We start from the raw sequence: 26,582 nt of genomic DNA on the forward strand, positions 1-26,582 counted from the left end.
ATGGTCTATCTAGCCCAGTATCCTGTCTTCCAACAGTGGCCAATGCCAGATGCTTTAACAGGAATGAACAGAACAGGGCAATTTATCGAGTGATCCATCCCCTGTGTCCAGTACCAGCGTCTGGCAGTCCAAGGCTTAGGGACATCCAGAGCATGGGGTTGCATCCCTGAAAATCTTGGCTAATAGCCATTAGTGGACCTATCCTCCTTGAATGTATCTAATTCCTTTTTGAATCGAGTTATATTTTGGTCTTCACAACTTCCCCTGACAACGAGTTCCACAGGTTGACTGTCCATTGTGTGAAGAGGTACCCCTTTTGTTGGTTTTAAACCTATCTATTAATTTCTTTGACCCCTGTTTTTTGTGCTATGTGAAGGAGTAAATAACACTTCCCTAATCACTTTCTCCACACCATTCATGATTTTATAGACCTCTATCATATCCTCCCTCAGTCATCTCTTTTCCAAGCTGAACAGTTGCAGTCTTTTTAATCTCTGCTCATATTGAAGCTGTTCCATACCCCTAATCATTTTTGCTGCCCTTCTCTGTACCTTTTCCAATTCTAATATATCTTTTTTGAGATGGGGCAACCAGAACGGCACTCAGTATTCAAGGTGTGGGCCTACCGTGGATTTATATAGTGGCATTATTATATTTTCTGTCTTCTTATCTATCCTCCATCCTGTTAGCTTTTTTGACTGCCTCTGCACATTGAGCAGATATTTTCAGAGAACTATCCACAATGCCTTGAAGATCTCATGCTTGAGTGGTAACAGCTAATTTGACCCCATTGTTTTATATGTATAGTTGGGATTTCCAATGTACATTACTTTGCATTTATAAACATTTAATTTCATCTTCCATTTTGTTGCCTGGTCACCCAGTTTTGTGAGATCCCTTTATAACTCTTCACAGTCTACTTTAGACTTACCTGTATTGAGTAATTTTGTCATCTGCAAAGTTTGCCACTTCACTTTTTACTCCATTTTTCCAGCTCATTTAGGAACATGTTGAACAGCACAAGTCCCAGTACAGATTCGTGGGGGACCCTGCTATGTAACTCTGTCCATTCTGAAAACTGACAATTTATTCCTACCCTTTGTGTCCTGTCTTTTAACCAGTTACTGATCTATGAGAGGACCTTCCCTCTTATCCCATGACTGCTTACTTTGCTTAAGAGCCTTTGGTGAGGGACCTTGTCAAAGGCTTCTGAAAGTCTAAGTACACTATATCTACTGGATCATCCTTGTCAATGTTTGTTTGACTCCCTCAAAGAATTCTAATAGATTGGTGAGGCATGATTTCCCCTTACAAAAGCCATATTGACTTCTCCCCAACAAATCATGTTCATCTGTATGTCTGATAATTCTGTTCTTTACTATAGTTTCAACCAGTTTGCCTAGTACTGAAGTTACCGGCCTCTAATTGCCAGGATTGAATATGGAGCTTTTAAAAAAAATTGGGATCACATTAGCTATCCTCCAATCATCTAGTACAAAAGCTGATTTAAAGGAAAGATTACATACCACAGTTAGTAGTTCTGCAATTTCTAGTCCTGGGAAAATACTGCGCCAAAAACATTAAAAATGCTGTGTCAAAAAAATAAAAATTCTGCAAACAATATTTTAAAATTCTGCAAATTTTATTTGTCAAAATAACACTAGATAATCATGCCAGTTTCAATTATTTTGGTAATTTATTTCAAAATACCTGTCAGCAAGTATGTCTGTAACAATACAGAGACACAAAAATTCCCACAGGAGTAGAGAGTTAAAGAAACCTAGTTCCTATTTCTCTGCCTTCTTTCCCCCCCCCCCGAGCCCAGCTGGGGTGGCCAGACACCCACAACTAATCCCCCTGAGTCCAGCCATGCCTCCCCCAGCCAATAAACCCGAACCCCTTCCCCCCTTAGAACCCAGCTGTGGGGGCCCTCCAGCCCAGACCCTACTCCCCCCTCCCCCCCCCCCCCGAGCCCAGCCATGCCCCCCCCCCAACACAGCCCCCCTACCAGCCGGGGATCCAGAGGGAGAAACAGCCTGCTGCTGGGTCCCAGGCTTGTGTGGAGTTTCCTGCTGTCTCCTTCCCTCATGTGGAGAACTGCAGCTGTCAGGCAGGAACCCTCTAGCTATCTCTCTTCTCCCCTGTGTGAGCTGGGCTTTGCCGGCTCCAGCAGCCCCTAGTGGTGGCCAGCAGCACTGCAGCCCATTTCTGTGGGGGAAAGGAAATTATGCACAAAAAAACAATTTCTGTTAAATTCTGCATTGCACAGTGGTGCAGAATTCCCCCAGGAGTAAATAATTTCATATTTAAGTTCCATCGGTGCTCTTGGTGAATACCATCTTATCCTGGTGATTTATTATTGTTTAATTTATCAATTTGTTCCAAAATCTCCTGTATTGACACCTCAATCTGGGACAGTTCCTCAGATTTGTCACCTAAAAAGCATGTCTCAGGTGTGGGGAATCTCCCTCAAATTCTCTGCAGTGAAGATCGATTCAAAGAATTCATTTAGCTTCTCCACAATGGCCTTGTCTTTCTTGAGTGCTCCTTTAGCACCTGGATCATCCAGTGGCCCCACTGATTGTTTTGCAGGCTTCCTGCTTCTGAGGTACTTAAAAAAAATTTGCAGTTAGTTTTTGGGGCATTTGGTAGTTGGGCCAAAATAGAATCTGAAGGCTGCCTAATTATACTTTTCCACTTGACTTACCAGAATGTGAACCATAGGTGTAGTCCGGCCCATTTTAAAAGTCAACGTTAATTGTGTCACTGTTCCCTATCCTAGCAGAAACAACCAGCTTCCCAAACTGCTCCTATGCGTCTCTAGATGCCTAGATCTCCAGCTTCTACAATGTAGTTATTGGTTCTTGATATAAAATCCTGCAGCATGCTGCAAATAAGGATTGTAGGGATGTCAGAATCTCTTCTCTGTATGGCAGGTGCAACGTGAGGCATGAGTGAGACAGTTTTATGCTAAGGAAGGTTATAGACCATCTTACTCCATAAAAGCAGGAGATGCCCAGGCCACAGCCTCTCAGAGTTGGGGTAGTGTCCTTCTCACAGTTGCAGCAGCTGGACCTTCTGGGATTGTGGTGCACGTCACATGCTCCACACTGAGTGGGTTTCTCCTGCTCTGATGCAGCTTCCAGGAGCAGTGTGACTCTTGCAGGCAGCTGGATGCAAGGTGAGGTGGTGCTGATTTTAAGAGTATGATGCAGTTGCTCCACTTCCTTCTGGTGTTCTGAGGCCTGCCTCCTCTGCCGGCCTGCGTCAAAGCACTTTGGTATCTGGTTTGTCACATAGCCTCTGTGGTGGGCATCTGCTGAGGTGCTGGTTTCTCTGGATTTAGATTGCAGGATACGTGAGTCAGCCCATGGTGGACGTCTCTATTCTTCAGCGATCCCTAGCCATCCTAGAGAGCATGGTGCTGAACAGCCAGACTCTGTACCAGAAGATAGCGGAGGAGATAACTGTGGGGCAGCTCATCTCTCACCTCCAGGTGTGAGTATCCAACAACCCAGAGTGGAGAGATCTAAAACTAAACTGAGATTTGTAAAACGTTTTTAGATTATCATTTTATATTAAAATTCATAACAGTGCTGTTTTAAATGGCATGACTGGTAGGGTGTCTTATCTGAACTTTACAAATCTGCTAAAGGCAAAGAACAAGAAATTGGAAAATTATGGCACTAATCCTGGAAATACTTGAGGACTTGAGTAATTTCCCTCATGTGAATAGTCTCACTGATTTCAGTGGGATTAATCATGTTATTAATATGCATGTGCAGAAGAGTTGGCAGGATTGGGGCCTAAAATTGTATTGTTAGTCAAAACTTTTCTTTTATAAATCCAAATGGCACAAAATCTTTTGCACTGTAAAGCAAAATTACTTCAGAGTTACCAATGAAAAGTTGTTTAGTATTTCAGTACATTAACAAAGTTAAAATTTGTAAACGTGTATACAAACTCACAAACATTGATATTAACATGAATATTTCATAATGCAACACATTCAACTTTAATTACAATCCATGATCAAAAATCACAGGCCAGTTACCAAGGAGTCCTAATACACCTCTTCCTCGATATAACGCTGTCCTCGGGAGCCAAAAAATCTTACCGCGTTATAGGTGAAACTGCGTTATATCGAACTTGCTTTGATCCACCGGAGTGCGCAGCCCCTCCCCCCCCCCCCCCGAGCACTGCTTTACCGCGTTATATCCGAATTCGTGTTATATCGGGTCGCGTTATATTGAGGTAGCGATGTATTTGCATTCCCTGAGGATGCCCTCTGTGCTTTCAGAATTGCTTGAGGACAATCAACTTAAGGTCTGACAAATGCACGGCTACCTTCCTTGTTTGTGATTGGCAGCTGCAAGGTGGTTCTTGCAAAATTGTTTAATCCCATCAAGCCCACTCCTGCAGCTGGATCCACGTGAGCTGAGCACCATGGGAGTCAGTGAGGGTCCATGCATGTGCTGGGGTCTTCCCATGTGCATTGCGTGCAATATTGGGACCACAGCTGCTAATATGTTTTGGCATCTTTCTTTCCAAAACTTTTGAGAATAATTCTAGAATGCGTGTTACTGTGATTTTTCTTGCAAAGCTCTGCTTAACTTAACCATACTGACTACATTAATTGTCACAAAGCTAATCACATGGCATCATATTTTCTTTCACCTCTGACTGGATTATTAGTGATCAGTCAAATATTCAGAGACATGTGGATGACTGGAGCTATTGTGCTTGTCACACAAGTAAGCAGCGTCTCCCTCAGTAGTGACTATAGCATACACAATAGATGCATTGTGCACATTACATCTAGAGACATTTCATCTCCTCTTGAATCACCTCATCCAGAAGATGTCCAGCCACTGCAAACCCTGAGGGAGAAGCATTGCCTAGTCGAAGCACTTGAGCTTTGATTTGTGGATATTTGACAAATTGGAAGGTGGTGCCAGTTGCCAATAGAGCTGGGTGAATAACTTATTTTGCAGTTCTGAAAAATGTAAAAATACTAGTTTTGGGTCCAGTCAAACCAAAAATTGTGAAAAAAAATTTGGCAAATTGAAAAATCAATTTCAGGTTGAACTAAAAAGGTCTTTTGACCGAAAACATTTTTTGGGGGGCATTTTTAAGGGGATGTGGAGGTGATGGTGCATTCCTTTCTAACTCTTGACGCAGTGGTTGGGGCACGTAGCTTGGATGTGGGAGTCCCAGGTTCAGTTCCCTCCTCTACTTGAGATTTGAACATTGCAGGAGAGCACCCTAGCCACTGGGCTCTGGGATATTCTAGTCTGGGTCTCTCTCAGCCTTTCCTGTTGAAGCTATTCCATTGTGTAGCAATAACAAAATAGTTTTTGGACCAGGGAATGAATTTTATAGTCTTACATTATTAATGATGAGGTTTTTTACTTGTTTGTATAATTAGTTTCCTAACAGTTTGTGGCATTTCAGGTTTATCTAGAGGTTTTTTTCTCTTAAGAAGCTTCAGCTCTGAAATGAAGCATCTCTGATCTTTGTTGGTATATTTTGTTGTGAGAACATCACAAACTCAAATATGCCCTGACCATGAGTGCCCTGGCCGTCGGGAAACTGCAGATGACTGCATAACCGGGTGGTCTGGGCATTAATCTAGGATGCAGGAGACCAAGTTCAAGTCCATACTCCAATAACTATTTATACACAGTAGAATAGCTTAAATAGGAGAGAGGGAGACCCTCCCACACACCTCAGACTATCCCCCAGTCCAGTGGCTAGGGTATTCTCCTGTCATGTGGGAGATCCAAGTTCAAATCTCTTCTCCACATCACGCACAATGGGGAATTGAACCTCGGTCCCTGACATGCCTGGGTATAAGTCAGACCAGTGAGGGGCTGTGTGACTCCCTTCCCTGTAACCTGGGATGCCTTACAATGTCTTGCTGTTATAGTCTCCAACCTAGACTGCTCACAACCAGCCACCAGCATGCAGGCCACTCCCAGATGTGTCTCTGTAACTGCAGCATGCCCATCACAACCTGGCTTTCACCAGCCTTGGTTATACTGTAGGGTGACTCTGACATACTCCTGGTCCAGTACTTTGCCCCAGAAATCATGGAATCATAGAATATCAGGGTTGGAAGGGACCTCAGGAGGTCATCTAGTCCAACCCCCTGCTCAAAGCAGGACCAATCCCCAAATAAATCATCCCACCCAGGGCTTTGTCAAGCCTGACCTTAAAAACCTCTAAGGAAGGAGATTCCACCACCTCCCTAGGTAACCCATTCCAGTGCTTCACCACCCTCCTAGTGAAAAAGTTTTTCCCAATATCCAACCTAAACCTCCCCCACTGCAACTTGAAACCACTACTCCTTGTTCTGTCATCTGCTCCCACTGACAACAGTCTCTAGATCCATCCTCTTTGGAACACCCTTTCAGGTAGTTGAAAGCAACTATCAAATCCCCCCTCATTCTTCTTTTCTGCGGACTAAATAATCCCAGTTCCCTCAGCCTCTCCTCATAAGTCATGTGCTCCAGCCCCCTAACCATTTTTGTTGCTCTCTGCCGGACTCTTTCCAATTTTTCCACATCCTTCTTGTAGAGTGGGGCCCAAAACTGGACACAGTACTCCAGATGAGGCCTCACCAGTGCCGAATAGAGGGGAATGATCATGTCCCTCGATCTGCTGGCAATGTTCTGTATGTTGTGCACTGTCCAGCGCCCTCGCAGACAGTCCAGAAATATTAAGTTTGTTAATCCTTTAAGACAAATTTATTAACTGCAAAGAGAGAGATTTTAAGTGAGTACAAGTAATGAGGCATAAAAGCGAGAAACGGTTACAAGAAAAATAAGGATAAAACACTTACTGGTGCTTAAGACTATGTCTACACTACAGACCTTATGGCACAGCTGTACCGCTGCCACTGTAAGGTCTCCCATGGAGCCTCTCTATGCGGCTGGGAGAGAGCTCTCCTGTCGGCGCAATTAAACCACCTTCCACAAGTGCTATGGTGGTGGGAGACGCTCTCCTGCCGATGTAGTGCTGTGCACACCAGCACTTCTGTTGTAACTTATGTCGGTCAGGGTTGTGGGGTTTTTTATTTTTTTTTCACATCCCTGACCGACAAAAGTGCTATGAAGACATGGCTTTAAATTTAACATTGTTTGTTAAGTTAGGCTAAGTTTTCTCACCACATGCTCTCAGCAGTTTTTCTGACCAAACTTCTTAGGTCAAGACCCCTCCCGCAATCTAATGGCTGCTTCCTTTGTCCCATCATAGACAGTGAATCGATGGGCATGGGTGTGGGGGATATCTTGGGGTGTCTTCCCCTTCTTTTATAGCTCTGCCCCCCTTTGAGAAGCATTTCCAGCTGGGAGCAAGACAACAGGCAGTCTGTGTGGAAGGAAACTCATGCTGTTTCTTTGCTAAGATGTAGATTTTTTTTTTTTTTTGCCCCTGCCTCCTTTCCTGTCAAAGCATGGCCACTTAGCAGGTAATGGTCCATCAGCCTTGTTTACACCTGGCTGAGGCATCAGTTTGCCCTTTGTCTCTGAGGAACTGGTTGGCTATTTCCCGACTTCTATGGGAAACATACTTTTAGTCAAGCTCTCAGCTTTTGTTTATAATTTCACATATTGCACTACTATGTGCATTTTTGCCATGATATTGATAAGCAAATTATGAGTTTTTAAATACCTCAAAAGGCATACCATGTACAAACATTATTACAATAGTGTGTAGGGTGTGAACACAGGGGTGTATTCTATCACAGTTGCCCACATCCCAGGTAAGTGCCCAGTCACTGGCTGTTAAAAGTTTTATAAGGAGGGCATCATCACTGCATTTTTCAGGAAATAAACTGTTTGCTCGAAATATTTTGCTGAGCTCTAGTTGCAGATATAACACTGACTATTTGCTTATTGAGTTCATGTTTGAGTTTTTGATGTTCTCTCAACAAAATATACTAGCAAAGATCAGAGATGCTTCATTTCAGGGCTGAAGCTTATTAAGAGAAAAAACCTCTAAGTAAACCTGAAATGCCACAAACTGTTAGGATACTAATTATATAAACAAGTACAAAACCTCATTATTAATCATGTAAGACTATAAAATGAGGAGAAAGTAAAGAGCTAATAACATGTAAATAAAATCTCATTTTAAATTTTTTAATTAAATTTTTAAAAATCTAAAACTTTTTAATCATGATTTTTATTCACTTCCCACTAGGGAGCCAGCTGCTGCTCCTGTCTTGTTTGCTTCATGTCTTCACTCTTTATTTTTGTGTGTTCAACTCTGTGCCACACATGGGGCTGGCTACCATGCCCCCTCCAGTTCCTCCTCTCCTCGAACGACCCATTACAACCTCTCCCCTTGGTCAGCCTTTCCCATGGAGCCTCCTTGTCCTCCTCATGAAAAGTCTAGGCTCATGAGTCAGGGCCTGTAATTTTACAACCCCCACCTCCCGTAGCCCAGAGGTTGAGGCTCTGGCCCCTGAGTCCCAAGAGCTGCATTGTTCAGAATGTGGATGCTGCTTCTGGCAGTTGCTGCAGTTTGAGTTTCTTCAGAGACTGAGGCCAAAGGTTGTTGGGCTTGAGAATGGTTTGTAAACTCTTGATACAGTGTCCCTGTCATGTGAGCCAGAAGAAATAGTGTAGACCATGTTTGGAAGCATTTGTCATAGTGTATTTTCCCCCAACTAGAGCAGTTTCTACCTGTCAGTTCAGTGGAGTTCTGAGCAAAGCTAGATGACATGATGGTAAAAATAGTTGGGTCCTGTCTGAGGAGCTGCACCAGTGCAGATCCTGCCTCCAGATATCCTGGAATAGATGGGGTGAAGTGACAGCCTGTAATAATCCCCTCCCTGTTCTGCAAACACTAGCTGCTTCTTTCATCTCCAGTTCTCCATGTGTCTCTGTCCCTGCAGCTCAAACCAGGAGATTCAGACGTATGCCATTGCCCTGATCAATGCCCTCTTCCTGAAGGCGCCTGAGGACAAGAGACAGGTCTGTGACCTCCTTTCTATAGCCAAAGCCCCGGGCCTGATTAATGGCTGACTGCTTGTTTGGCACCTGCAGCATCTGAGAAGTCCCTCTGTCTAGGCAGAATGGGGCCCAGACTCAGCCAAGCTCTTTCTATTGCTGTGGGACTCTCTTGCAGTGGTTCAGCCTTGGGGGAATGCGGCGATTCCAATAGAGAGATTGACTGGAGCAGAAGGCTGCTGGTGTGGGGGATGTCCAACAGGAAAATGGAGTGTTGCTGGGGGAGAAGCATAGAGCGATTGTGTGTAGAGCATGGACACCCTTTGGAGAAACTGAGTCCTGTGGAAATGCCACATGGGAGTGCAGCACGGGGTGGGGAAGTTAGGAGCCCCATGGGACTGTCCAGCATGCACATACACAATCTCTGAGTCCCATGGGCGTGTCCACATGACATGCATAAGAGAAGTAAGATCTCTGCTCTGCTTGAAGCGCCCCAAGATCTTAGCTAGGTGTGGGGTGTGCAAGCGTCTGTGTCGTGAAGCTTTGCTCTGTTAACCCTTCCTCCTCCAGTGCCCTGTTTGTGCCCTTTGCTCTGGGCTCTGAGCTAACTCCTCTGTCTGCTTCTCTTTGTGCCTTTTGCTTTCTGCCAGCAGGACAAGCTCCTTAACCCGCTAGACCTGCCTGTCACTGTAAGTAACTCCAGCCCTGGGGGAGGGTCAGATGCCTGCTGAGCTGTAGGCATCCTAGGTAGTTAGCCTCCAGCTATTTGTCCTAGTGCCAGAGATGGGGATTGGAGGTGAGGGGTGGTCCGGAGGATGGTGCTGGAGGAACCATAGGGAGGGTCTGCTTGACTTTAGCTGGCATAGAGGATATTTATAACGATGGTCCATAAAGGGGTTGTTTGCGCTGGGGAAACTTTTAAAACCAGTTCAGCTAAACCAATTTTAAAACCAGAACCAGTTCAGTAAAAACAGGCCAAGCCACCTTAAACTGCCTAAAACTGAGTCTGTGCTACAGCTCTGATTGGTTTTAAAATAGGGTAGGGGCATGGCTACCCTTGCAGATGTAGAGTGCTGTGAGTTAAACCCGCCTTCGGAGAGCGCAGTAGGGAAAGCGCTGCAGTCTGTCCATACTGACAGCTGCTTGTGCACTGGCGTGGCCACATTTGAGGCACTTGCAGCGGCATTGGGAGCGGTACATTATGGGCAGCTATCCCAGCATGCAAGTGACTGCAACGTGCTTTTCAAATGGGGGGGGAGGGAGGAGTGTGACAGGGAGTGTGTTGTGTGTATGTTGGGGGAGAGAGTGGGTTTTTAGGGGGCTGAGAGCATGTCAGCATGCTGTCTTGTAAGTTCGGACAGCCGCAGACCTCCCACTCCCCCCCGCCTCTCTCCCTCTCACACAGCATTCCACAGTAACGGCTTGCATGCTAGCTGTCAGAAATAGAGCTCTGAAAGGGCATTTCCACATTCCTACAGGAGTTCAAAACAGTGACAAGAGTGGCCACTTGACTTAAGGGGATTATGGGACGTTTCCGGAGGCCGATCAGAGCGCAGTAATGCAACACCTCGTTCACACTGACACCCGTGCGTTGTAGCCAAGGCGCAGCAAATGTTATTCCTCTCGCTGAGGTGGAGTACCAGCAGCACTGTAGCAGCACTGTAGCCGCGGAGTCAGAGTGCTCTACGTGCCTTGCCAGGATGGGGAGTGAGCTAGGGCGCCCGGGGCTGCTTTATTGCACTGTAACTCACAATTGTAGCCAAGCCCTAGAAAACTTGCTATGTAGACAAGACCTTATGATAGCAGAGGTGAAGGGGAACATTCACAGTACTCAATGCTGATGCTCTCAGGTTGTAGTGTATGTCATGCCTGATCTGGGGCCACCCCTTGAGCAATTGTGCCCTAAGAATACACTTCAGCCTCCAGCTGTCTGCCTCAGGATTGTTGCTTGTGTCCCACTGCCCATGCAGTTTAGAGTATGATTTAGAGACTTCCATTTGGTAGGTTCTCAAAGCGTTTTGCAGACTTTTGTAGCAGCAGAGAGCACTTTATTCTTGCTAAAAATGCAGCCACCTCTGAGGTGGCTCTGTTGACGCTTTTAACAGTACTTAGCAAACATGATGTAATATTTTAAGACAGACAATGGGTGGGCTTACCATCTCAAATGGAAAGTTCACAGATAATTCAGGGAGGAAGAACGTAATTATGTGACTAGGAGTTTGGCCAAGATACCAAGGCTAATACCCAACTCATAACATTTCCAAGGGATCTTTAATGACCACTTAAATTTTCCTTGCATCCTTTGTACAGCGCCTAACACATTGGGGTCCTGGTCCACAACTAGGGCTCTCAGCACTACAGTAATAACAATCCAAAAGAGCACCTCCAACCCCACAGAGCCCCTAGTACCATCCTGGGGCATTAAGGACAATACTGACTTGGAGAGGAAAGCCCCCCTGCAGAGTCACCCTCACCATTCCCTGCAGCACAGTGTCCCCAGGACCGTGCTGGGGCATTAGGGACAATATCAATCACCTGACAGTGGTTAGGCAGTGTGTGTGTGTGTGTGTGCTCACACTTCTACTTACTATGCTAATCAGGATTTTCACTGTCTCCTTTCTTTCCAACCATTTATCTGCTTTATCCATCTGTTGTCTCATCAGATATACAGCCTGTAAGCTCTTTGGGGCAGGGACTCCCTTTATTTTGTGTTTGTATGGCACAAATCTCTAAGGACATTATAATAGAACATAAGAACATAAGAAAGGCCGTACTGGGTCAGACCAAAGGTCCATCTAGCCCAGTATCTGTCTACCGACAGTGGCCAATGCCAGGTGCCCCAGAGGGAGTGAACCTAACAGGCAATGATCAAGTGATCTCTCTCCTGCCATCCATCTCCATCCTCTGACGAACAGAGGCTAGGGACACCATTCTTACCCATCCTGGCTAATAGCCATTTATGGACTTAGCCACCATGAATTTATCCAGTCCCCTTTTAAACATTGTTATAGTCCTAGCCTTCACAACCTCCTCAGGTAAGGAGTTCCACAAGTTGACTGTGCGCTGCGTGAAGAAGAACGTAAATAGAAATTATAAATAATAAGAAACAGTGCTAATTCAAGGGACAGTGTATCCTCTTTTGAACCACTTCCTGCAGCAGCTGGATGTTAAGATGTCTCCCATCCAAGTACTGACTCATTTTGACTATAGTTAGCGTGTGAGCCCTGCTGAGCTCACAGCTCTAGGTGGTTTGGCTATCAGCCAGAGTGTCACTCTGCTCTTCCTAGTGGTTCCTGTCTCCAGCAATATAGAACCAAAAGAGTGAAAACAAAGACCTAGGAGCAGGCTGAAATTTACATTTTGCCATACTTCCTGTGTGGCCTGGAACTAGCAGGATTGGCTTCGGGAGTTGGGACAATGCAAGGGAGATCAGGAGGGGTAGGTTGCACTGGTGTAATTATTTAAGTATGATTTCATATTCAGATCCAATTCTGGGCTTGCCCAGCCTATGTTCACCAGTGCTCACAATGTGCAGGGGTTCTGAAATGGACTGTTCCGCTGAATCCATTCCAGATGGCAAGTGGCCAGATAGGTACGCCTCCTATTATCATGGGCCCATCCAAAGACCTTGCCCCAATAGCAAATTTCTGAAAAGCTCTCACCATTATATTAGCTCTGGCACCGCTCCACCTGCTACTGTAAACAGGTTGCTGGTGTTTTAACCAGCATGTCATCTAGACCTGTGGAGAGATGGCAGGTTAGGTGATATGTGCATGATGTCTGGTCAGCTGGCCATGTTGGTCCCAGACACATAGGTTTGCAGCAGACTCACATGTCTGTCTGTCGGGATGAGGCACCTCCTTAGCATGTGTGATGTTTGAACACTTCTCGTTTCTTTATTTCTTGGTTAAATTTGAAAGAGCGCAGTTAGAGAGCCTTTGCTCCTCAGGCTGAGGCACAGGCCGAGGGAGTCACTAGGAAACGAAGCCACTGAGCAAAAATAGCAACTGAAAACTTCAAGCATGAAACTTATTTCCTTTCTATTTGTGTAACTCAAAATCAGCTCAGTGTTTTGTCCTCAAACTGCCCCTTAAAAAATCACCTTTGGGGCTGAGACAAAGGAAATGTGAGCTCCAGGGGAAGAGTTCTGAGAAAGTGATAAGCTGTTGAAACAGGGGAAATCTTGTGTCAGCTCGGAACATGGTGGCTGGGCTGTTTACCTGATTGCAGTAAGACTTCTGCAGACAAATACATTCCTGCACTGGTCAGAGTACACGTCCCCAGTTCACGGGCAGCTGGGACAGTCTTGGCCAGCAGCATAGGCTAGGGCAGCCCAAGTAACACTCCATGCTGCCATAGTTCCAACAGGCATGGCCAGCAGGGGACATCCAGGGCCAAGCTTTCTCCTGCCCCCAGACCTCCACACATCCTCTTGCACTGGTGGTATGCCAGTGCAAAGGGGCCATAGAGCGATAATGAATTGGGCCCTTAGATCTCAGGGTGACCAGCGCTCTAAAGAGACATGGGTGAGGTGGAGGAATTGTCCCATGGTGATTGTCTGTAATGAGTTATCTGTCCTACATGGTATGGGCTATCACTGATCTGTCGCTCGCCTTTTCTCTCCTTTCTGCAAGAGGTGGGTTCTGTTTTTGTTTTTCTCTCATGTTTCTTTTATCTCTGAATCCCCAACAGGAAATGGCTAATGCGTTTGCCCAGAAGCACCTGAGGTCTATAATCCTGAATGTGAGTATGTGACAAATGACAGGGAGCTTCTTAGTCATTACTAATTGGAAACCTCGCTTATGTTGAGTTTAAATCTTGCTGCCTAAGGGCACCTCCAGGAGTATGAGTCTGTGCAGAGTGGAATTGCAACCACTTGTCCAAGAGAGAGAAGAGAGTTTGCAGCCTGTTTCCTCCTGGCATTAGAGCAGGTCCTGTCAGGTATTGGATCTTCACGAACACAGGGGTATGGGCAGCCTGACTTGTGCCTACAGCAAGCAGCACTCAGTAGTTTTTTCTTACTGTTCACTCTTGCCCCCACCCTTGATATTGCAGCATGTGATCAGAGGAAACCGCCCAATCAAAACAGAAATGGCGCATCAGCTGTACGTGCTGCAGGTCCTGACCTTTAACCTCCTGGAAGAGCGGATGATGACCAAGATGGATCCCAATGATCAGGTCATTGTTAGGGCTGCAGTGAGTGCACTGTAGAGGAAGCCCCAGGGTCAGCAGTCTGGGTACGATTATGAGGGACAGGAGGTGCTGAAAGAGGGGAATTGATTCATGACTGGCTTCCTTAGCTCCACCTCAGCTGCAGGGAGTGTTAAAAGCTGGAGTTCCCAATGAGTGTCATTGTAAAAAGTGCCAGTTCGATTCCTGGCACTTGGTCCATGCCCATAACATGAACTCTGGAGAGAGACAGGACTGCATGGTGTTGTGTAGAAATATTGCCTGTGTGATTGCTGATGCGCTGCAATCTCCTTGCCTTCTGTCCCTCAGGCACAAAGAGACATCATATTTGAGCTGAGAAGAATCGCTTTTGATGCAGAGTCTGATGGCAACACCGTACCTGGGGGCGGGACAGAGAAACGCAAAGCCATGTACACCAAGGACTACAAGATGCTGGGATTCACTGTAAGCATCCGGAGGGATTGCTGATGCCACAGTTTGCTAGAGGCAGCTTAAGAGTTCCCTATCGGGGAGGGGAGAACAAAAGGAGGCCACAAAGTGCACAGATCACACCCCATTTCTGCATCGGAGCCTAAGACATCTCCTAAGAGAGGAACTCTGCAGAGACAGGGCTCCCTGTTCGTATCCTTGTGAATTCACTGCTCAGTTAAAGCCAGTGATTAGGCTCAGGTCTCTTGGCATGATGCGCAAGGATCTTCTCGGAGGGAACAGATTGTTGTGTGCAAGTTACGTTTATCTCCACAGGAGCAACAAATAACATTTCCAGAGACAATTTGGATAGGTGTTCCCTGGGTGGATTGCTCATCTCAGGTGGAGGGTTCTGGGAGGGTTAGGGACCCCCTGCACGGGCAGATTCAGGGGGGCTTCTTTCAGGATTCCCTAGGATTAATGTGTTTGGGTTTTTCCTACACTCTACCCACAGAATCACATCAATCCAGCCATGGACTTTACCCAGACTCCCCCAGGGATGCTGGCTTTGGACAACATGCTCTACTTGGCCAAATTCCATCAGGACACCTACATAAGGGTATGGAGAGAAGGGTACCTCCTGCAAACATCATCACCCTGGTTTGTGCTGTGTCATGTGTGCTCTCTCTCTCTCTCTAGATTGTCCTGGAAAACAGCAGTCGGGAGGACAAGCATGAGTGCCCGTTTGGGCGCAGCGCCATTGAGCTCACCAAGATGCTGTGTGAAATCCTGCAGGTTGGGGAGCTCCGTAAGTGCCTCCATCCCAACCCCTGGAACCTTTCTCCAGATGTGCTGTGTACTGGGAAGGTGCTCCCCTGAAATCACCCACTGGCTATACATTCTGTGCCCAAGGGCAGAGAGCCTGGAGTCTGCTTTCTTGTGATCCATGAGTGCTGAGACCAGGGTCTGTGCTGTCTTTGGTGAGTTAGGCTCCTTGGGCTGGAGTAGGGTTGTACAGGGTCAGAGGACACAGTGGTAAAATTGCCTGCACTACAGCTCACCCAGCTGGTAGCACCAGTGCTGAAGAGCAGGTAAGAAATGTCCTTATGTAGGCAAGGCCATGGATGCTATTGTGGCCTCCTGAGTGATGTGTGAGAGTCAGGAGGGAAGCTCTCTTCTGGGGCTACAAGGATGACAGTGCTTAGTTCTTCTTTAGGTATGTGTCAGTATGGATACCACTATAGGTGTGCATGTACCTCATGCATGCAAGCTCAATCTTTTTCTGAATAGCAATGTCTGCTGGGCCCCGTGTGTGCCCTGTGCAAGGGCATAAAAGGAAAAGAGACCACAGCCCTCCCTTGGTTCCCTCTTGCCACCCATGGCAGAGAGACTAAACCAAATGAGTGTCTGACTCATTACTCTTTCTTGAGCTTCAAACTCACTTCAGATTACTTTATTCTGTGAAGGAATTCCTCTTCACTTTCTCATTATTAACTTGGACTTGGACATTAAAAAAAGGGGAAAGGATAGGGGGAAATCTGCCTAAAAGCTCCCGTGCACACAACCTGCACAGCACAGTGAGGCACTTCACACATGCTATAGGTTAAAACCCTGTCCATTGTGCGACGGTCTCATGTCCTTAACTGAAGAGCACAACAGATTCCATTTCTGCCTTGGGGAAGGGCACATCTGCAACATGTGCTCGTTCTGCTGTTCCTTCTCATCCAATATACGAACGTGAAGAGACACGAGGCTCAAGTAACATCTCTTTGAGTGATCCATGAATGCTGCATCCAATCCTAGAGATGAGAGCTCCACCAAGCTGGAGTCGTGGAGGCTATCCCCAGAAACTGCTCCACTAACCACATACCCCTGGTTTCCATCGGGGGGGAAGAAGTCATCAAAAAGTGTGCCAAGACCATTGGTATCAGCCCCAAGATCTCCAAGACCAGTCACAGCACTGGCATAGATGGCCTTACTGCTCAACGCTTTAGCACCAACTCCAGGACAAAGAGACCCTGTACCAACAGACTGGCACGGATTCCAAGTGCAGCTTGGCGCATCCAGCAGTTTTATCCTGAAAAGAGGATTTGAAACACTCCTCCAAAGACAAATCTAACCCCTCCATGACATTGAGGGCTAGGAGCAAGGTACAGACTATGAAGACAGCACAGGAGACAGCTGTACTTTTTACAGATTTTGACACTGAGACTCACACCGGTACCAACATCTGTGCCAGTCAACAACCCTTTCTGGTACCAAGATGCACCTTAGAGGTACTGCCATCACCTCTGCACTTGGGACAGACACCAGCACTGGAGGCCCCAGCACCAGACATACCCCCAATGGTACTGCTGTTCACAGAAATGTACTTCTCTTCACCATATCCAACCCATTCCTTCTCTCCTACTTCAAGTAGGGAACCCTCTTCCATCAGATCAGTGTAAGGATCTGTGGGACTAGAACCCAGGTCTGTAGAGCTCAGGGCTGCAGTTCCTACATCATCACCAGGGAACCATCCAGAGCCCCATCCAAGGAGCATTGTGGAGATTAGAATTGCCCACTGGGTCGAGAGCAGCAATACCCTGCAGCCTTTTGATTGGCCCATGCTCACTATTTAACCCTAGAGGGTGCCCCAGGAAGTTGTTTAGGCAACCACACAGACCTCTGGCCTGCTGCAACTCCAGACCTCCCCTAGCTTTCTGATCTCCAGTCTCCTAACTCAGCCTGACTCTGACCCTTACTTTTTGTCTGTTGATCCCATCTCTAGCGATTACTCCTATCCCTGCTCACTGACTACTCCCTCGTGGCCACCCTTGACTGTGTGGACACCAGCCCAGCCATAACCGCTAGGTCAAACCACTTACGCCTCTGTCTCTTACTCTCAGAAAAGGATCTTAGAGGGAGTTCCAGCAACATTCCTTACCAGGCACTGATGCATGACTGTAGTTGACCAGTCCACTGCCAATCTGGCCAGTACCCTTATAATCTGCACCTTGACCATACTGGCCCTCCTGGAGCCATCCACAGTCCAGGAGCAGACCCCCGTTGCATGTGTAGGGGAAAAGGATGACATCTCAATCACCACTGGGTCAATGGCCAAGCCCTCCACTCACCAGAACTAGGGGAAGCCCTTCATGAGCAAGTCAAGGCAGCTTGAGAGATGCTCCAACTGTCCTCCCCACCAAAGGGGTCTTCATTTTCTCCTAATGAGGTGCTTGCTTCAGCCCAGACACCAGACATTGTTGACTTTAGAGCCTTCCAAGACGTGCTCTCCAGGATAGCTGAAACATCAGCTATTGAGATAAGTGATCCAAGAGAACACGCACAAGCTGTTTGACTTTTTGAGCTCCTCAGTGCCATCAAGGATTGCCCTCCTGATTTAATGAGGGCATACTGGACCCAGCAAAGGGACTGTGGCATGCCCCAGTCTCGCTTTCCCCTGCTTGGAACTAAGAAGAAAAGCACTGCCAAATACTGTTCAAGAGCTTTGAACATTTTTACATGCATCCAGCACCAGGGTTGCTAGTAGTATCTGTTGTTCAGGAGAAAAGACCAGATTCACCAAGGAACTCCTAAAGATAAGGACCCCAGGAAATTAGACCTTTTTAGTCAGATGGCACATTCATCTGCCTCCCTCCAGGTGTGTATCATCAACTATAAGATCTTGTTCATGAAAAGAGTTTTTTATGGGGGGGAAAGTGTGACTGTTCCACCCCCTTCCTATTTTGTCTCCCACAGGAATACAGAGAAGAGCTCAGAGAAACCATCAGAGGTCCAGATGATAGCAAAAAACAGCGCTAAAAGTAGCAATGGACAAGTCTGGTATGGTTGCTAGATTCATGACTATGGCAATCACAATGCACCAGGATTCCTGGTTACAGGCACCTGTTCAGCAACCAGATAGCTGAGGCACTCCCATTCCCCCAAAGCTTCAAGGACAGTGCTGAGGTCCCTAGGGATCTACATCCCTGCACCATATCAAAGCTCTTCCAACATCAGACCCTGCAAAGGCAAAGAACACCATCCTGTTGCCAGGTACCAACCAGATACGCATCCAGAAAGCAGGCCTGTAACTCCAGGAGCGCCTGTCATTTTCCTCTGTCATGCAGCAGGTTTGATGGGGGTGTTGAGAACCACATCAAGACCATACCAGAGCTGACCTTGAGAAACCACCTCACCCACTTCCATCTGGTGTGGTCAGGAATTATACCAGCAAATGAGTGCTGGGCATGCCCCATGTAATTCTTTTCCTTGCCTCCTACCCACTCTCCTTCCCTGTCCATCTTCATGGACCCCTCACAAGAGCCTGTTACAAAAAAGTGGCCTTATTGCTTCATCTAGGATCCATAGGACAGGCTCTGGACTGGTTTGTGGCTCTTGACTTTTAGGACATGTACTTCCACACAGCAATCCACCTGGGCCACAGAAGTACCTGAGATTTACAGCAGAGCCCAATCACTGCAAGTACAAAGTATTGCCTTTCAGGTTCTTCACAGCACCAAGAGTCTACAAAATGTGTTGCCACAATGGTGGCACACCTAAGAGGGCAACTTTGACTAGATGACTGGCTGATCAGAGGCAGATCCTATCAGGAAGCTCTGACCAGCCTTAGTTGTGCCCTTTCCCTGTTTCTGCAGCTGGGCCTCCTGGTGAATTACAAGAAATTGTCTTTTATCCCATCACAGATTATAGTTTATACGGGCCAGGATAGATTCCATGACAGCAAGGGCTAACCTGCCAGAAGACAGATTCCTCTTTTTCTAGTTATCACTGAACAGAGTGAAATCACAACCAGCTATGATGGTACAGATTTGTCTTGCATTATTAGGCTATATGTCCCTGTGAACATAACTGATGCTGCTTGCCAGAATTCATCTGAGGCCTCTACAATTCTGGCTCAGGTAAGTTTACTCCTAGGCTAAGTACCTGATGAGCAGGAAAGTCCTACTACTATCTCATGTCTTCTTAGTGCTGGACTGGTGGCTGCATCCCAACAAAGCCCAGAAAGGGATGCAGGTCAAAGTGACCCTGTTGCCAACTATGGCATTAGTCGACACATCGGGTACAGGCTGGGGAAGCTCACCTAGGCCATCTACAGATACCAGGAGTCTAGTCCCCAGAGGACACGGGGCTGCATATAAATGTCGTAGAACTCAGAGCAATTGAACTGATGTATATGGCATTTCTCCCAGTCTTACGACATTCCATAGTGCAGACACTGAGACACAATATATTGGCATTTCATTACATGCACAAAGAAGGGGTGCCAGCTCTTTGCCTCTCTTCAAAGGAACGAACAAACCGTGGAAATGGTATCATCTCCATAGCATAACCCTGGGAGTTCTGCACCTCCTGGGAGTTGTCAACAATCTGATGAATGTCCTGAGCAGGCAGTCATCAGTCACAAGGGTTGATGCAGGATTCTATCACTAGGTCGACTTTCCATCAGTGGGCGACACCTCTGACGTGTCCCACCAAAGACAACACCAAGTGTCCAAACTTCTGTTCCAGAGAGGGCATGAGCCTTTGATCATTGCTGGATGTTTTTCTTCTGCAATGGAATCAAGACCTCGTATTGCCTTCCCACCAATTCCGCTAATCCCCAAGGTTACTGGCAAAGTCACAGTACCAGGGCCATATTCAGAGCTCCTATTGACTGAGGCAGTTCTGGCTGACAGACCTGTTGCAGGTGTCTGTGCAATCACCAGTCAGGCTGCTGGGCCAATTAGACCTTTTCTCACAGGGTCAGATTCTCCATCCGGAACCAAAGTCCCTGCACTTGACTGCTTGAATGCTGGCTGGTTAAGCACCATGGTAAAGGATTGCTCCTTACAAGTTCAAGAAATCCTGGTACAGAGCAGGAAAACTGACCACCAAATGGAAAAGGTTCTCTGTATGGGCTGCCTGATAGCCTAGACCAGAAGATTCTCAACTATTTGCTGCAGTTAAAACATTCTGGATTGTCCTTTAGTTCAGTCAAGGTCCACCTGGTGGCAAAATCCACCAATACAGTTGCTCTTGAGCTTCTCTTATCCACCAGTATCCAAGTTTTTCAAGGGTCTAATGGCTACTTAGCCACCGGTCAGGGAACTTATTCCCACATAGGACCTCAGCATCATCCTTCTAAGGCTAATGGAGCTCCCCTTTGAGCCCCTCTTGGAGTGTGCTATCCACCATCTCACTCTTAAAACAGTCTTTTTTTGGTGGCCATCACCCAAGTCTAGGTGAGAAAGCTTCAGGCACTCATGCAGAACCCCTGTATGCCTGGTTCCATAAAGACAGGATCATACTAAGACTTCCTGCAAAATTCATTCCCAACGTGGTTTCTAAGTTCCAAATCCAATCTATCACTTTATCTCTGGTCTTTCCAAAGCCACATTCCACCCAAGAGGTGAAGCTGCTGCACACTCTGGATATATCCAGAGATCTCCAATATTATAGTGACAGGGCCACACTTTTTAGACTGTGCCCACATCTATTTGTGGCTGTGGCCAGCTGCTCCAAGGGGCAGACTATTTCATCACAAAGATTATCAAAATGGGTAACTCAGTGTATCTCATTGTGTTACTAGCTGGCCACTATACCTCTCCCACTGACTGTTAAGACTCTCTCCACCAGAGCCCAAGCAACATCCGCCTGCTTTCAAAAGATGCCAGTTATCCAAAATCTGCAAGGCAGCTATGTTAAACAATCCATTCATATTTGTCAGACACTATGGACTGTACTTAGCTGCTAGATCTGATGTCCATTTGGGAGAGCAGTCCTCCAATCTCTATTTGACTGATGCAGCTGATACTCCTCATTCCCACCATCCTGAGGGGACAATGCTTGCCAGTCACTTATAGTGGCATCTACACTGACACGTACTCAAAGAAGAGAGAACAGTTACTTACCTACAATAACTGTGGTTCTTCAAGATGTTGTAGTCAGTGTGGATCCCATGACTCACCCTCCATCCAGGCTTTTCACACTCCTCAGCAGTTATGGGCTACGAATTGCGAGGGGACTGAAAGAGGGTCGTGGCTGCTTTATGCTCTAGCACAGGAATGCAAGGAGGCATGGGGCACATGCATTGCTGTGACAGACACTGCCACTCAGAAAAGATTCCAAGCTTGCCACATGAGGTGCATGCAAACCTACAAGTGGGATCCACACTGACGAATCATGGTTACTGTAGGGTAAGAAACTAATCTTTTAATCATTCTTTATGGTACAGTGCAAATCACAGTAGGGGAAATAACATATGGAAGAAAGGGGAAGTCAATAGTAATGACTATAAATCAAAAATTAGGAATAGTAGAAAATTGATAAGAGAAGCAAAGGGACAGAAGGAGAAATCTGTGGCCAGCAGAGTTAAGGACAATAAGGAGGAGTTAAAGTATATTAGGAATAAAAAGAATCCTAAAACTGGTATTGGTCCTTTACTAGATGGGAGTGTTAGTGTTATCAATAATAATGCAGAAAAGGGAGAAGTGTTAAATAAATATTTCTGTTCTGCATTTGAGGAAAAAACAGGTGATATAGTCATATCATATGATAACACTCTTTCCAATCCACTAATATCTCAGGAGACTGTTAAACATTTTTTAATCAGCAGAACCAGATACCTTGCATCTATGAGTTTTTAAAGAGCTGGCTGAGGAGCTTGCTGGAAAGTTAATGTTGATTATCAATAAGTCTTGGAACACTGCGGAAGTGCCAGAAGACTAGAAGAAAGCTAATATTGTGCCAATATTTAAAAAGGGTAAACGGGATGACCTTGGAAGTTATAGGCCTGTCAGTCTCACATTGATCCTGAGCAAAATAATGAAACTGCTGATACAGGACTCGATTAATAAGAATTAAAGGAGGGTAATATAATTTAATGCCAATCAACATGGGTTTATAGAAAATAGATCCTTTCAAACTAACTTGATTTTTTTTTTTATGAGATCACAGGTTTGGTTGATAAAGCTAATACCGTTGATATAATATACTTGGGTGCCATGAGACATTTTGATTAACAAAATATAGAAAGATCTAAAATTAATGTGGCACACATTAAATAGATTAAAAAATGATTAACGGGTGGGTCTCAAAATGTAACTGTAAACAGGGAATCATCATCAAGCAGGTGTGTTTCTAATGAGTTCCCACAGGGACTGGTTTTTGGCTTTACGCTATTTAACATTTTTATCAATTATCTGGAAGAAAACATAAAATCACTCTTTTCTGATTACACAAAAATTGGGGGAGTGATAAATAATGAAGAGGATAGAATCACAGGGTTGGAAGGGACCTCAGGAGGTCATCTAGTCCAACCCCCTGCTCAAAGCAGGACCAATTCCCAACTAAATCATCCCAGCCAGGGCTTTGTCAAGCCTGACCTTAAAAACCTCTAAGGATGGAGATTCCACCACCTCCCTAGGTAACCCATTCCAGTGCTTCACCACCCTCCTAGTGAAAAAGTTTTTCCCAATATCCAACCTAAACCTCCCCCATTGCAACTTGAGACATTTACTCCTTGTTCTGTCATCTTCTACCACTGAGAACAGTCTAGATCCATCCTCTTTGGAACCCCCTTTCAGGTAGTTGAAAGCAGCTATCAAATCCCCCCTCATTCTTCTCTTCTGCAGACTAAATAATCCCAGTTCCCTCAACCTCTCCTCAACAAGTTTGGGAACCACTGGACTAGATGATCACAGTGATCCTTCTGACCTTAGAATCGATGAATAAGGTGCCTGAATAAAGCAGCAGAAGTAGCAAAGTATTGCACAGTGATTTTTGCTCACCGGTTAAAGACACGGACTGATTCTCAGATCTGGACTCTGAAGTAATTTCCCCATCCCCAACATATACTAGCATGGGGATAGGGGAGGTAAACCATAGACAGGTTCATGTAGCCTTTTTTTTATTTTATTTATTTAAATTGAATTTAGTAATTTTGCATTAAACTACCATGGGTTCAGCTCCTTTTGCTAGTTTCAAGCTCAGCAGAGTGAAAATGACCTCTGGTGCTTTTCTCAAATTTGGAGACTCCAGGAACACATGAAGACCAAGGATAGTGACCAAAGACACAATCACGAGTACAAAGTCTTATCTGTACTACAAGTTTTATTAAAGCACTAAGTAAAGTTAAAATTACCCATGCATATATAAATCCTACAAAAACCCATGCAATGACTAAGACAGTAGTCATATTCATATCCTCAAAGATATTCTAGCGTCTGATGGATCTCTCAGCAGATGACCATTGATAGAGGGATGGTTCCTGCTGGGGTTTCCCCGTGGGGTTGTCCCTTGGGGTCTTCCCACTTTTACCCAACCAATTAACCTCTTCTATATTGTTGTTTGATCACATATGCATGAGGGTTTCAACCCTCTTTTCCTTATCTGTACTTCCACACCCCATGAATACTGGGGTGTCCCATTTTTCATAGGTTGTTTCTTAGTTCCTCTTATTCTCATTAGCATCTATGTACAACATGTAACCTGCAGTCAGGACAGGACAGTCCATGTTACAATCAGGTGTCTTGTGGTCTTGGACAATACATGGTAGTTTATTGCAATCTAGTTTTCTGTAATATCACCTATTGGCACATCTTTTACAGTAATCTTGTGACTTTACTGGCGTAGGGTTATTCCTAGATCACCCACTCATGTCAAGCATTCTTAAGTCTATGGCCTAGTATGGCTAAGCTAAAATCTTACAGGCCTCAGGTCTTGCATTCCAGTCATGCTTTACTGATATACCTAATACAAACTCATCACTCCAAAATATTTGTCAATCTTATACTTCTATAATCCAACAATTTAAATCTATTTGGCATACATTTATTATATATGAAATAGCATATGAATTGACCATGACACCAAATATCACAATGATTAATGGATGATAAAATGAACTACTTGGCTATGGTCAGAAGCGTGTATTACACACACTGTCAGGCTGTTCTGATTGCAACAAGCTTAGTTCTTCCCATGAGCTCCAGGACCTCCTGCCCTGGCTGCTCAGACACTCACATAATTTCCTTCTCTGTCCCTGAAGCCAATGAGGGCCGGAACGACTACCACCCCATGTTCTTCACCCATGACCGAGCATTTGAGGAGCTCTTTGCCATCTGCATCCAGCTGCTAAACAAGACCTGGAAGGAGATGAGAGCAACGGCAGAGGATTTCAACAAGGTCAGGGGGATGGGAACCTGCCCTGGGAAGGGCTTTGTATCGGAGAGGGAGAGCGCACAGACAGACTCCTTACTCAGCAAAGTATGGAGCAGTGGGGAGGTGTGTACAAGTGCATGTAGGAATATGTTTAGGATCCTGGTGAAGGAGGCAGCCCTGTGACCTCTGCTTTCCCTGCCCTGGGCCCTCAAAGCCCTCAATTGGATGTGCCTCCTGACCACACTCTCGCTGTATCCGTCCCTTGCAGCCCTTGGCTGAATTCAGCCCTGAATCCCAGCTCCCCTTGGGCAGCAGGAATGTAAGCTGCCTGTTATCTCCCATCCCATCCCTCTAGGTGATGCAGGTTGTACGTGAGCAGATCACCCGGGCTCTGCCCTCCAAACCCAACTCCTTGGACCAGTTCAAGAGCAAGCTGCGCAGCCTAAGCTACTCTGAGATCCTGCGGCTGCGCCAGTCTGAGAGAATGAGCCAAGATGACTTTCAGTCACCACCCATTGTGTAAGTGCCTGACAGGGGCAGCTCTCTTCCCCACATAGTGGCCTCCCTTGCATTGAATTGCAGGCTGCTAACCCCAGACTCTTGTTTACTCAATTGTCTTTGATCTCCAGGGAGCTGAGAGAGAAAATCCAGCCTGAGATCCTGGAGCTGATAAAACAGCAGCGTCTGAACCGGCTTTGCGAGGGAAGCAGCTTCCGGAAAATTGGGAATCGCAGGAGACAAGGTGGGGCCTGCTACAGCCTCCCAGTGTAGGAGCACTGAAGCAAATAGGACTAAGTGGGTTTCCCAGTTGGCAAGGAAGGGGGTGGATAAACAGGGTTGCTACACCGGCCAACAGGCTGGGATGGCACAGAGGTGCATACATACAGGAGACCGCAATCCTTGTCACAGCCAGCAGATGGCACTGTAGAGAATGAGAGAGTGGGGCTATACAGGGCTATCATGGGGGCCTTGTCTGACTCGACTTACGCCATGCTGTATGTTGTGTTTTCCAGAGAGATTCTGGTACTGTCGTCTGGCCTTGAACCACAAGGTTCTACACTACGGAGACCTGGAAGACAATGCCCAGGGCGAAGTGACCTTCGAGTCGCTGCAGGAAAAGAGTAGGTCCAGGTTATTGCTCTGACGCTGGCACTATGTGCAATGCCCTGTGCTCTGCCACCTACCGACCATTCGAACCAGTGGCTACAGCACTGACTGGTACTCAGGAGATCTGAATTCAGTCCCTGGCCCTTCCCCAAGCCCCTGTGTGACCTTTGATGTGTCACTTGGTACTTCCCACATCAGGGGCTATGGGGATAAGTTCATTTGTGTTTATGCGGCTCAGACAGTCTGGTAATGGAGTCTGTAGAAAAGCCTGTGAACAGACAGATGGACATGGGGCCATGTAACGTCAAGGTAAAGCCCCATCTCTTCATAGTCAGGGTTCCTCCGGTTGTGACTTTCCTGTTTCACTCCTAGTCCCTGTAGCAGACATCAAGGCCATCGTCACAGGAAAGGACTGTCCACACATGAAGGAGAAAAGTGCACTGAAGCAGAACAAGGTAACTGCTCCCTTCCTTTCTTTAGTACAGTCCCTTGGCTGATGAGCAGTTCTTGGAGGGATGGAAGCAGCAGAAACGAGCTCTAAATGACAGCTGTCTATGGGAACCGTTTACACACAGTCCCAGCCTAAATCTGGGACCCCTACATCTCCTTTCCAGTCCCTGGTCTCTTTGCTGTTTCACTCCTAGAACCACTGCCCACCCAACTTGTTCTGTGACTGGCAAGGTGCCCTGGTGCTAGTTGCACAGTGAGGAGGTGCCCGGGGAACAGGATTGCATTGTGGAGGTGTCCTGGGCTGCAGCTGGGACCCCCAACATT

The 26,582-nt window shown here is 46.2% G+C and overlaps 1 protein-coding gene across 2 annotated transcripts in view; it reads left to right on the forward strand.

Moving 5' to 3' along the window:
- ELMO2 (engulfment and cell motility 2) overlaps window positions 1-26,582 on the forward strand; it is a 33,949-nt gene that overhangs the window by 5,760 nt on the left and 1,607 nt on the right. The window contains exons 7-19 of one of the 2 annotated variants that reach the window (XM_065414293.1): window positions 3,347-3,498; window positions 8,903-8,981; window positions 9,611-9,646; window positions 13,650-13,700; window positions 14,013-14,135; window positions 14,457-14,591; window positions 15,070-15,174; window positions 15,255-15,363; window positions 24,589-24,725; window positions 25,057-25,220; window positions 25,331-25,443; window positions 25,715-25,822; window positions 26,181-26,263. In XM_065414293.1, coding sequence (XP_065270365.1) covers window positions 3,347-3,498; window positions 8,903-8,981; window positions 9,611-9,646; window positions 13,650-13,700; window positions 14,013-14,135; window positions 14,457-14,591; window positions 15,070-15,174; window positions 15,255-15,363; window positions 24,589-24,725; window positions 25,057-25,220; window positions 25,331-25,443; window positions 25,715-25,822; window positions 26,181-26,263 — 1,395 coding nt within the window. The remainder of the gene's footprint in view (window positions 1-3,346; window positions 3,499-8,902; window positions 8,982-9,610; window positions 9,647-13,649; window positions 13,701-14,012; window positions 14,136-14,456; window positions 14,592-15,069; window positions 15,175-15,254; window positions 15,364-24,588; window positions 24,726-25,056; window positions 25,221-25,330; window positions 25,444-25,714; window positions 25,823-26,180; window positions 26,264-26,582) is intronic. The other variant, XM_065414294.1, reaches the window with a different exon arrangement.

Source organism: Emys orbicularis, chromosome 12, assembly GCF_028017835.1.
Source record: "Emys orbicularis isolate rEmyOrb1 chromosome 12, rEmyOrb1.hap1, whole genome shotgun sequence".
Classification (NCBI taxonomy): domain Eukaryota; kingdom Metazoa; phylum Chordata; order Testudines; family Emydidae; genus Emys; species Emys orbicularis.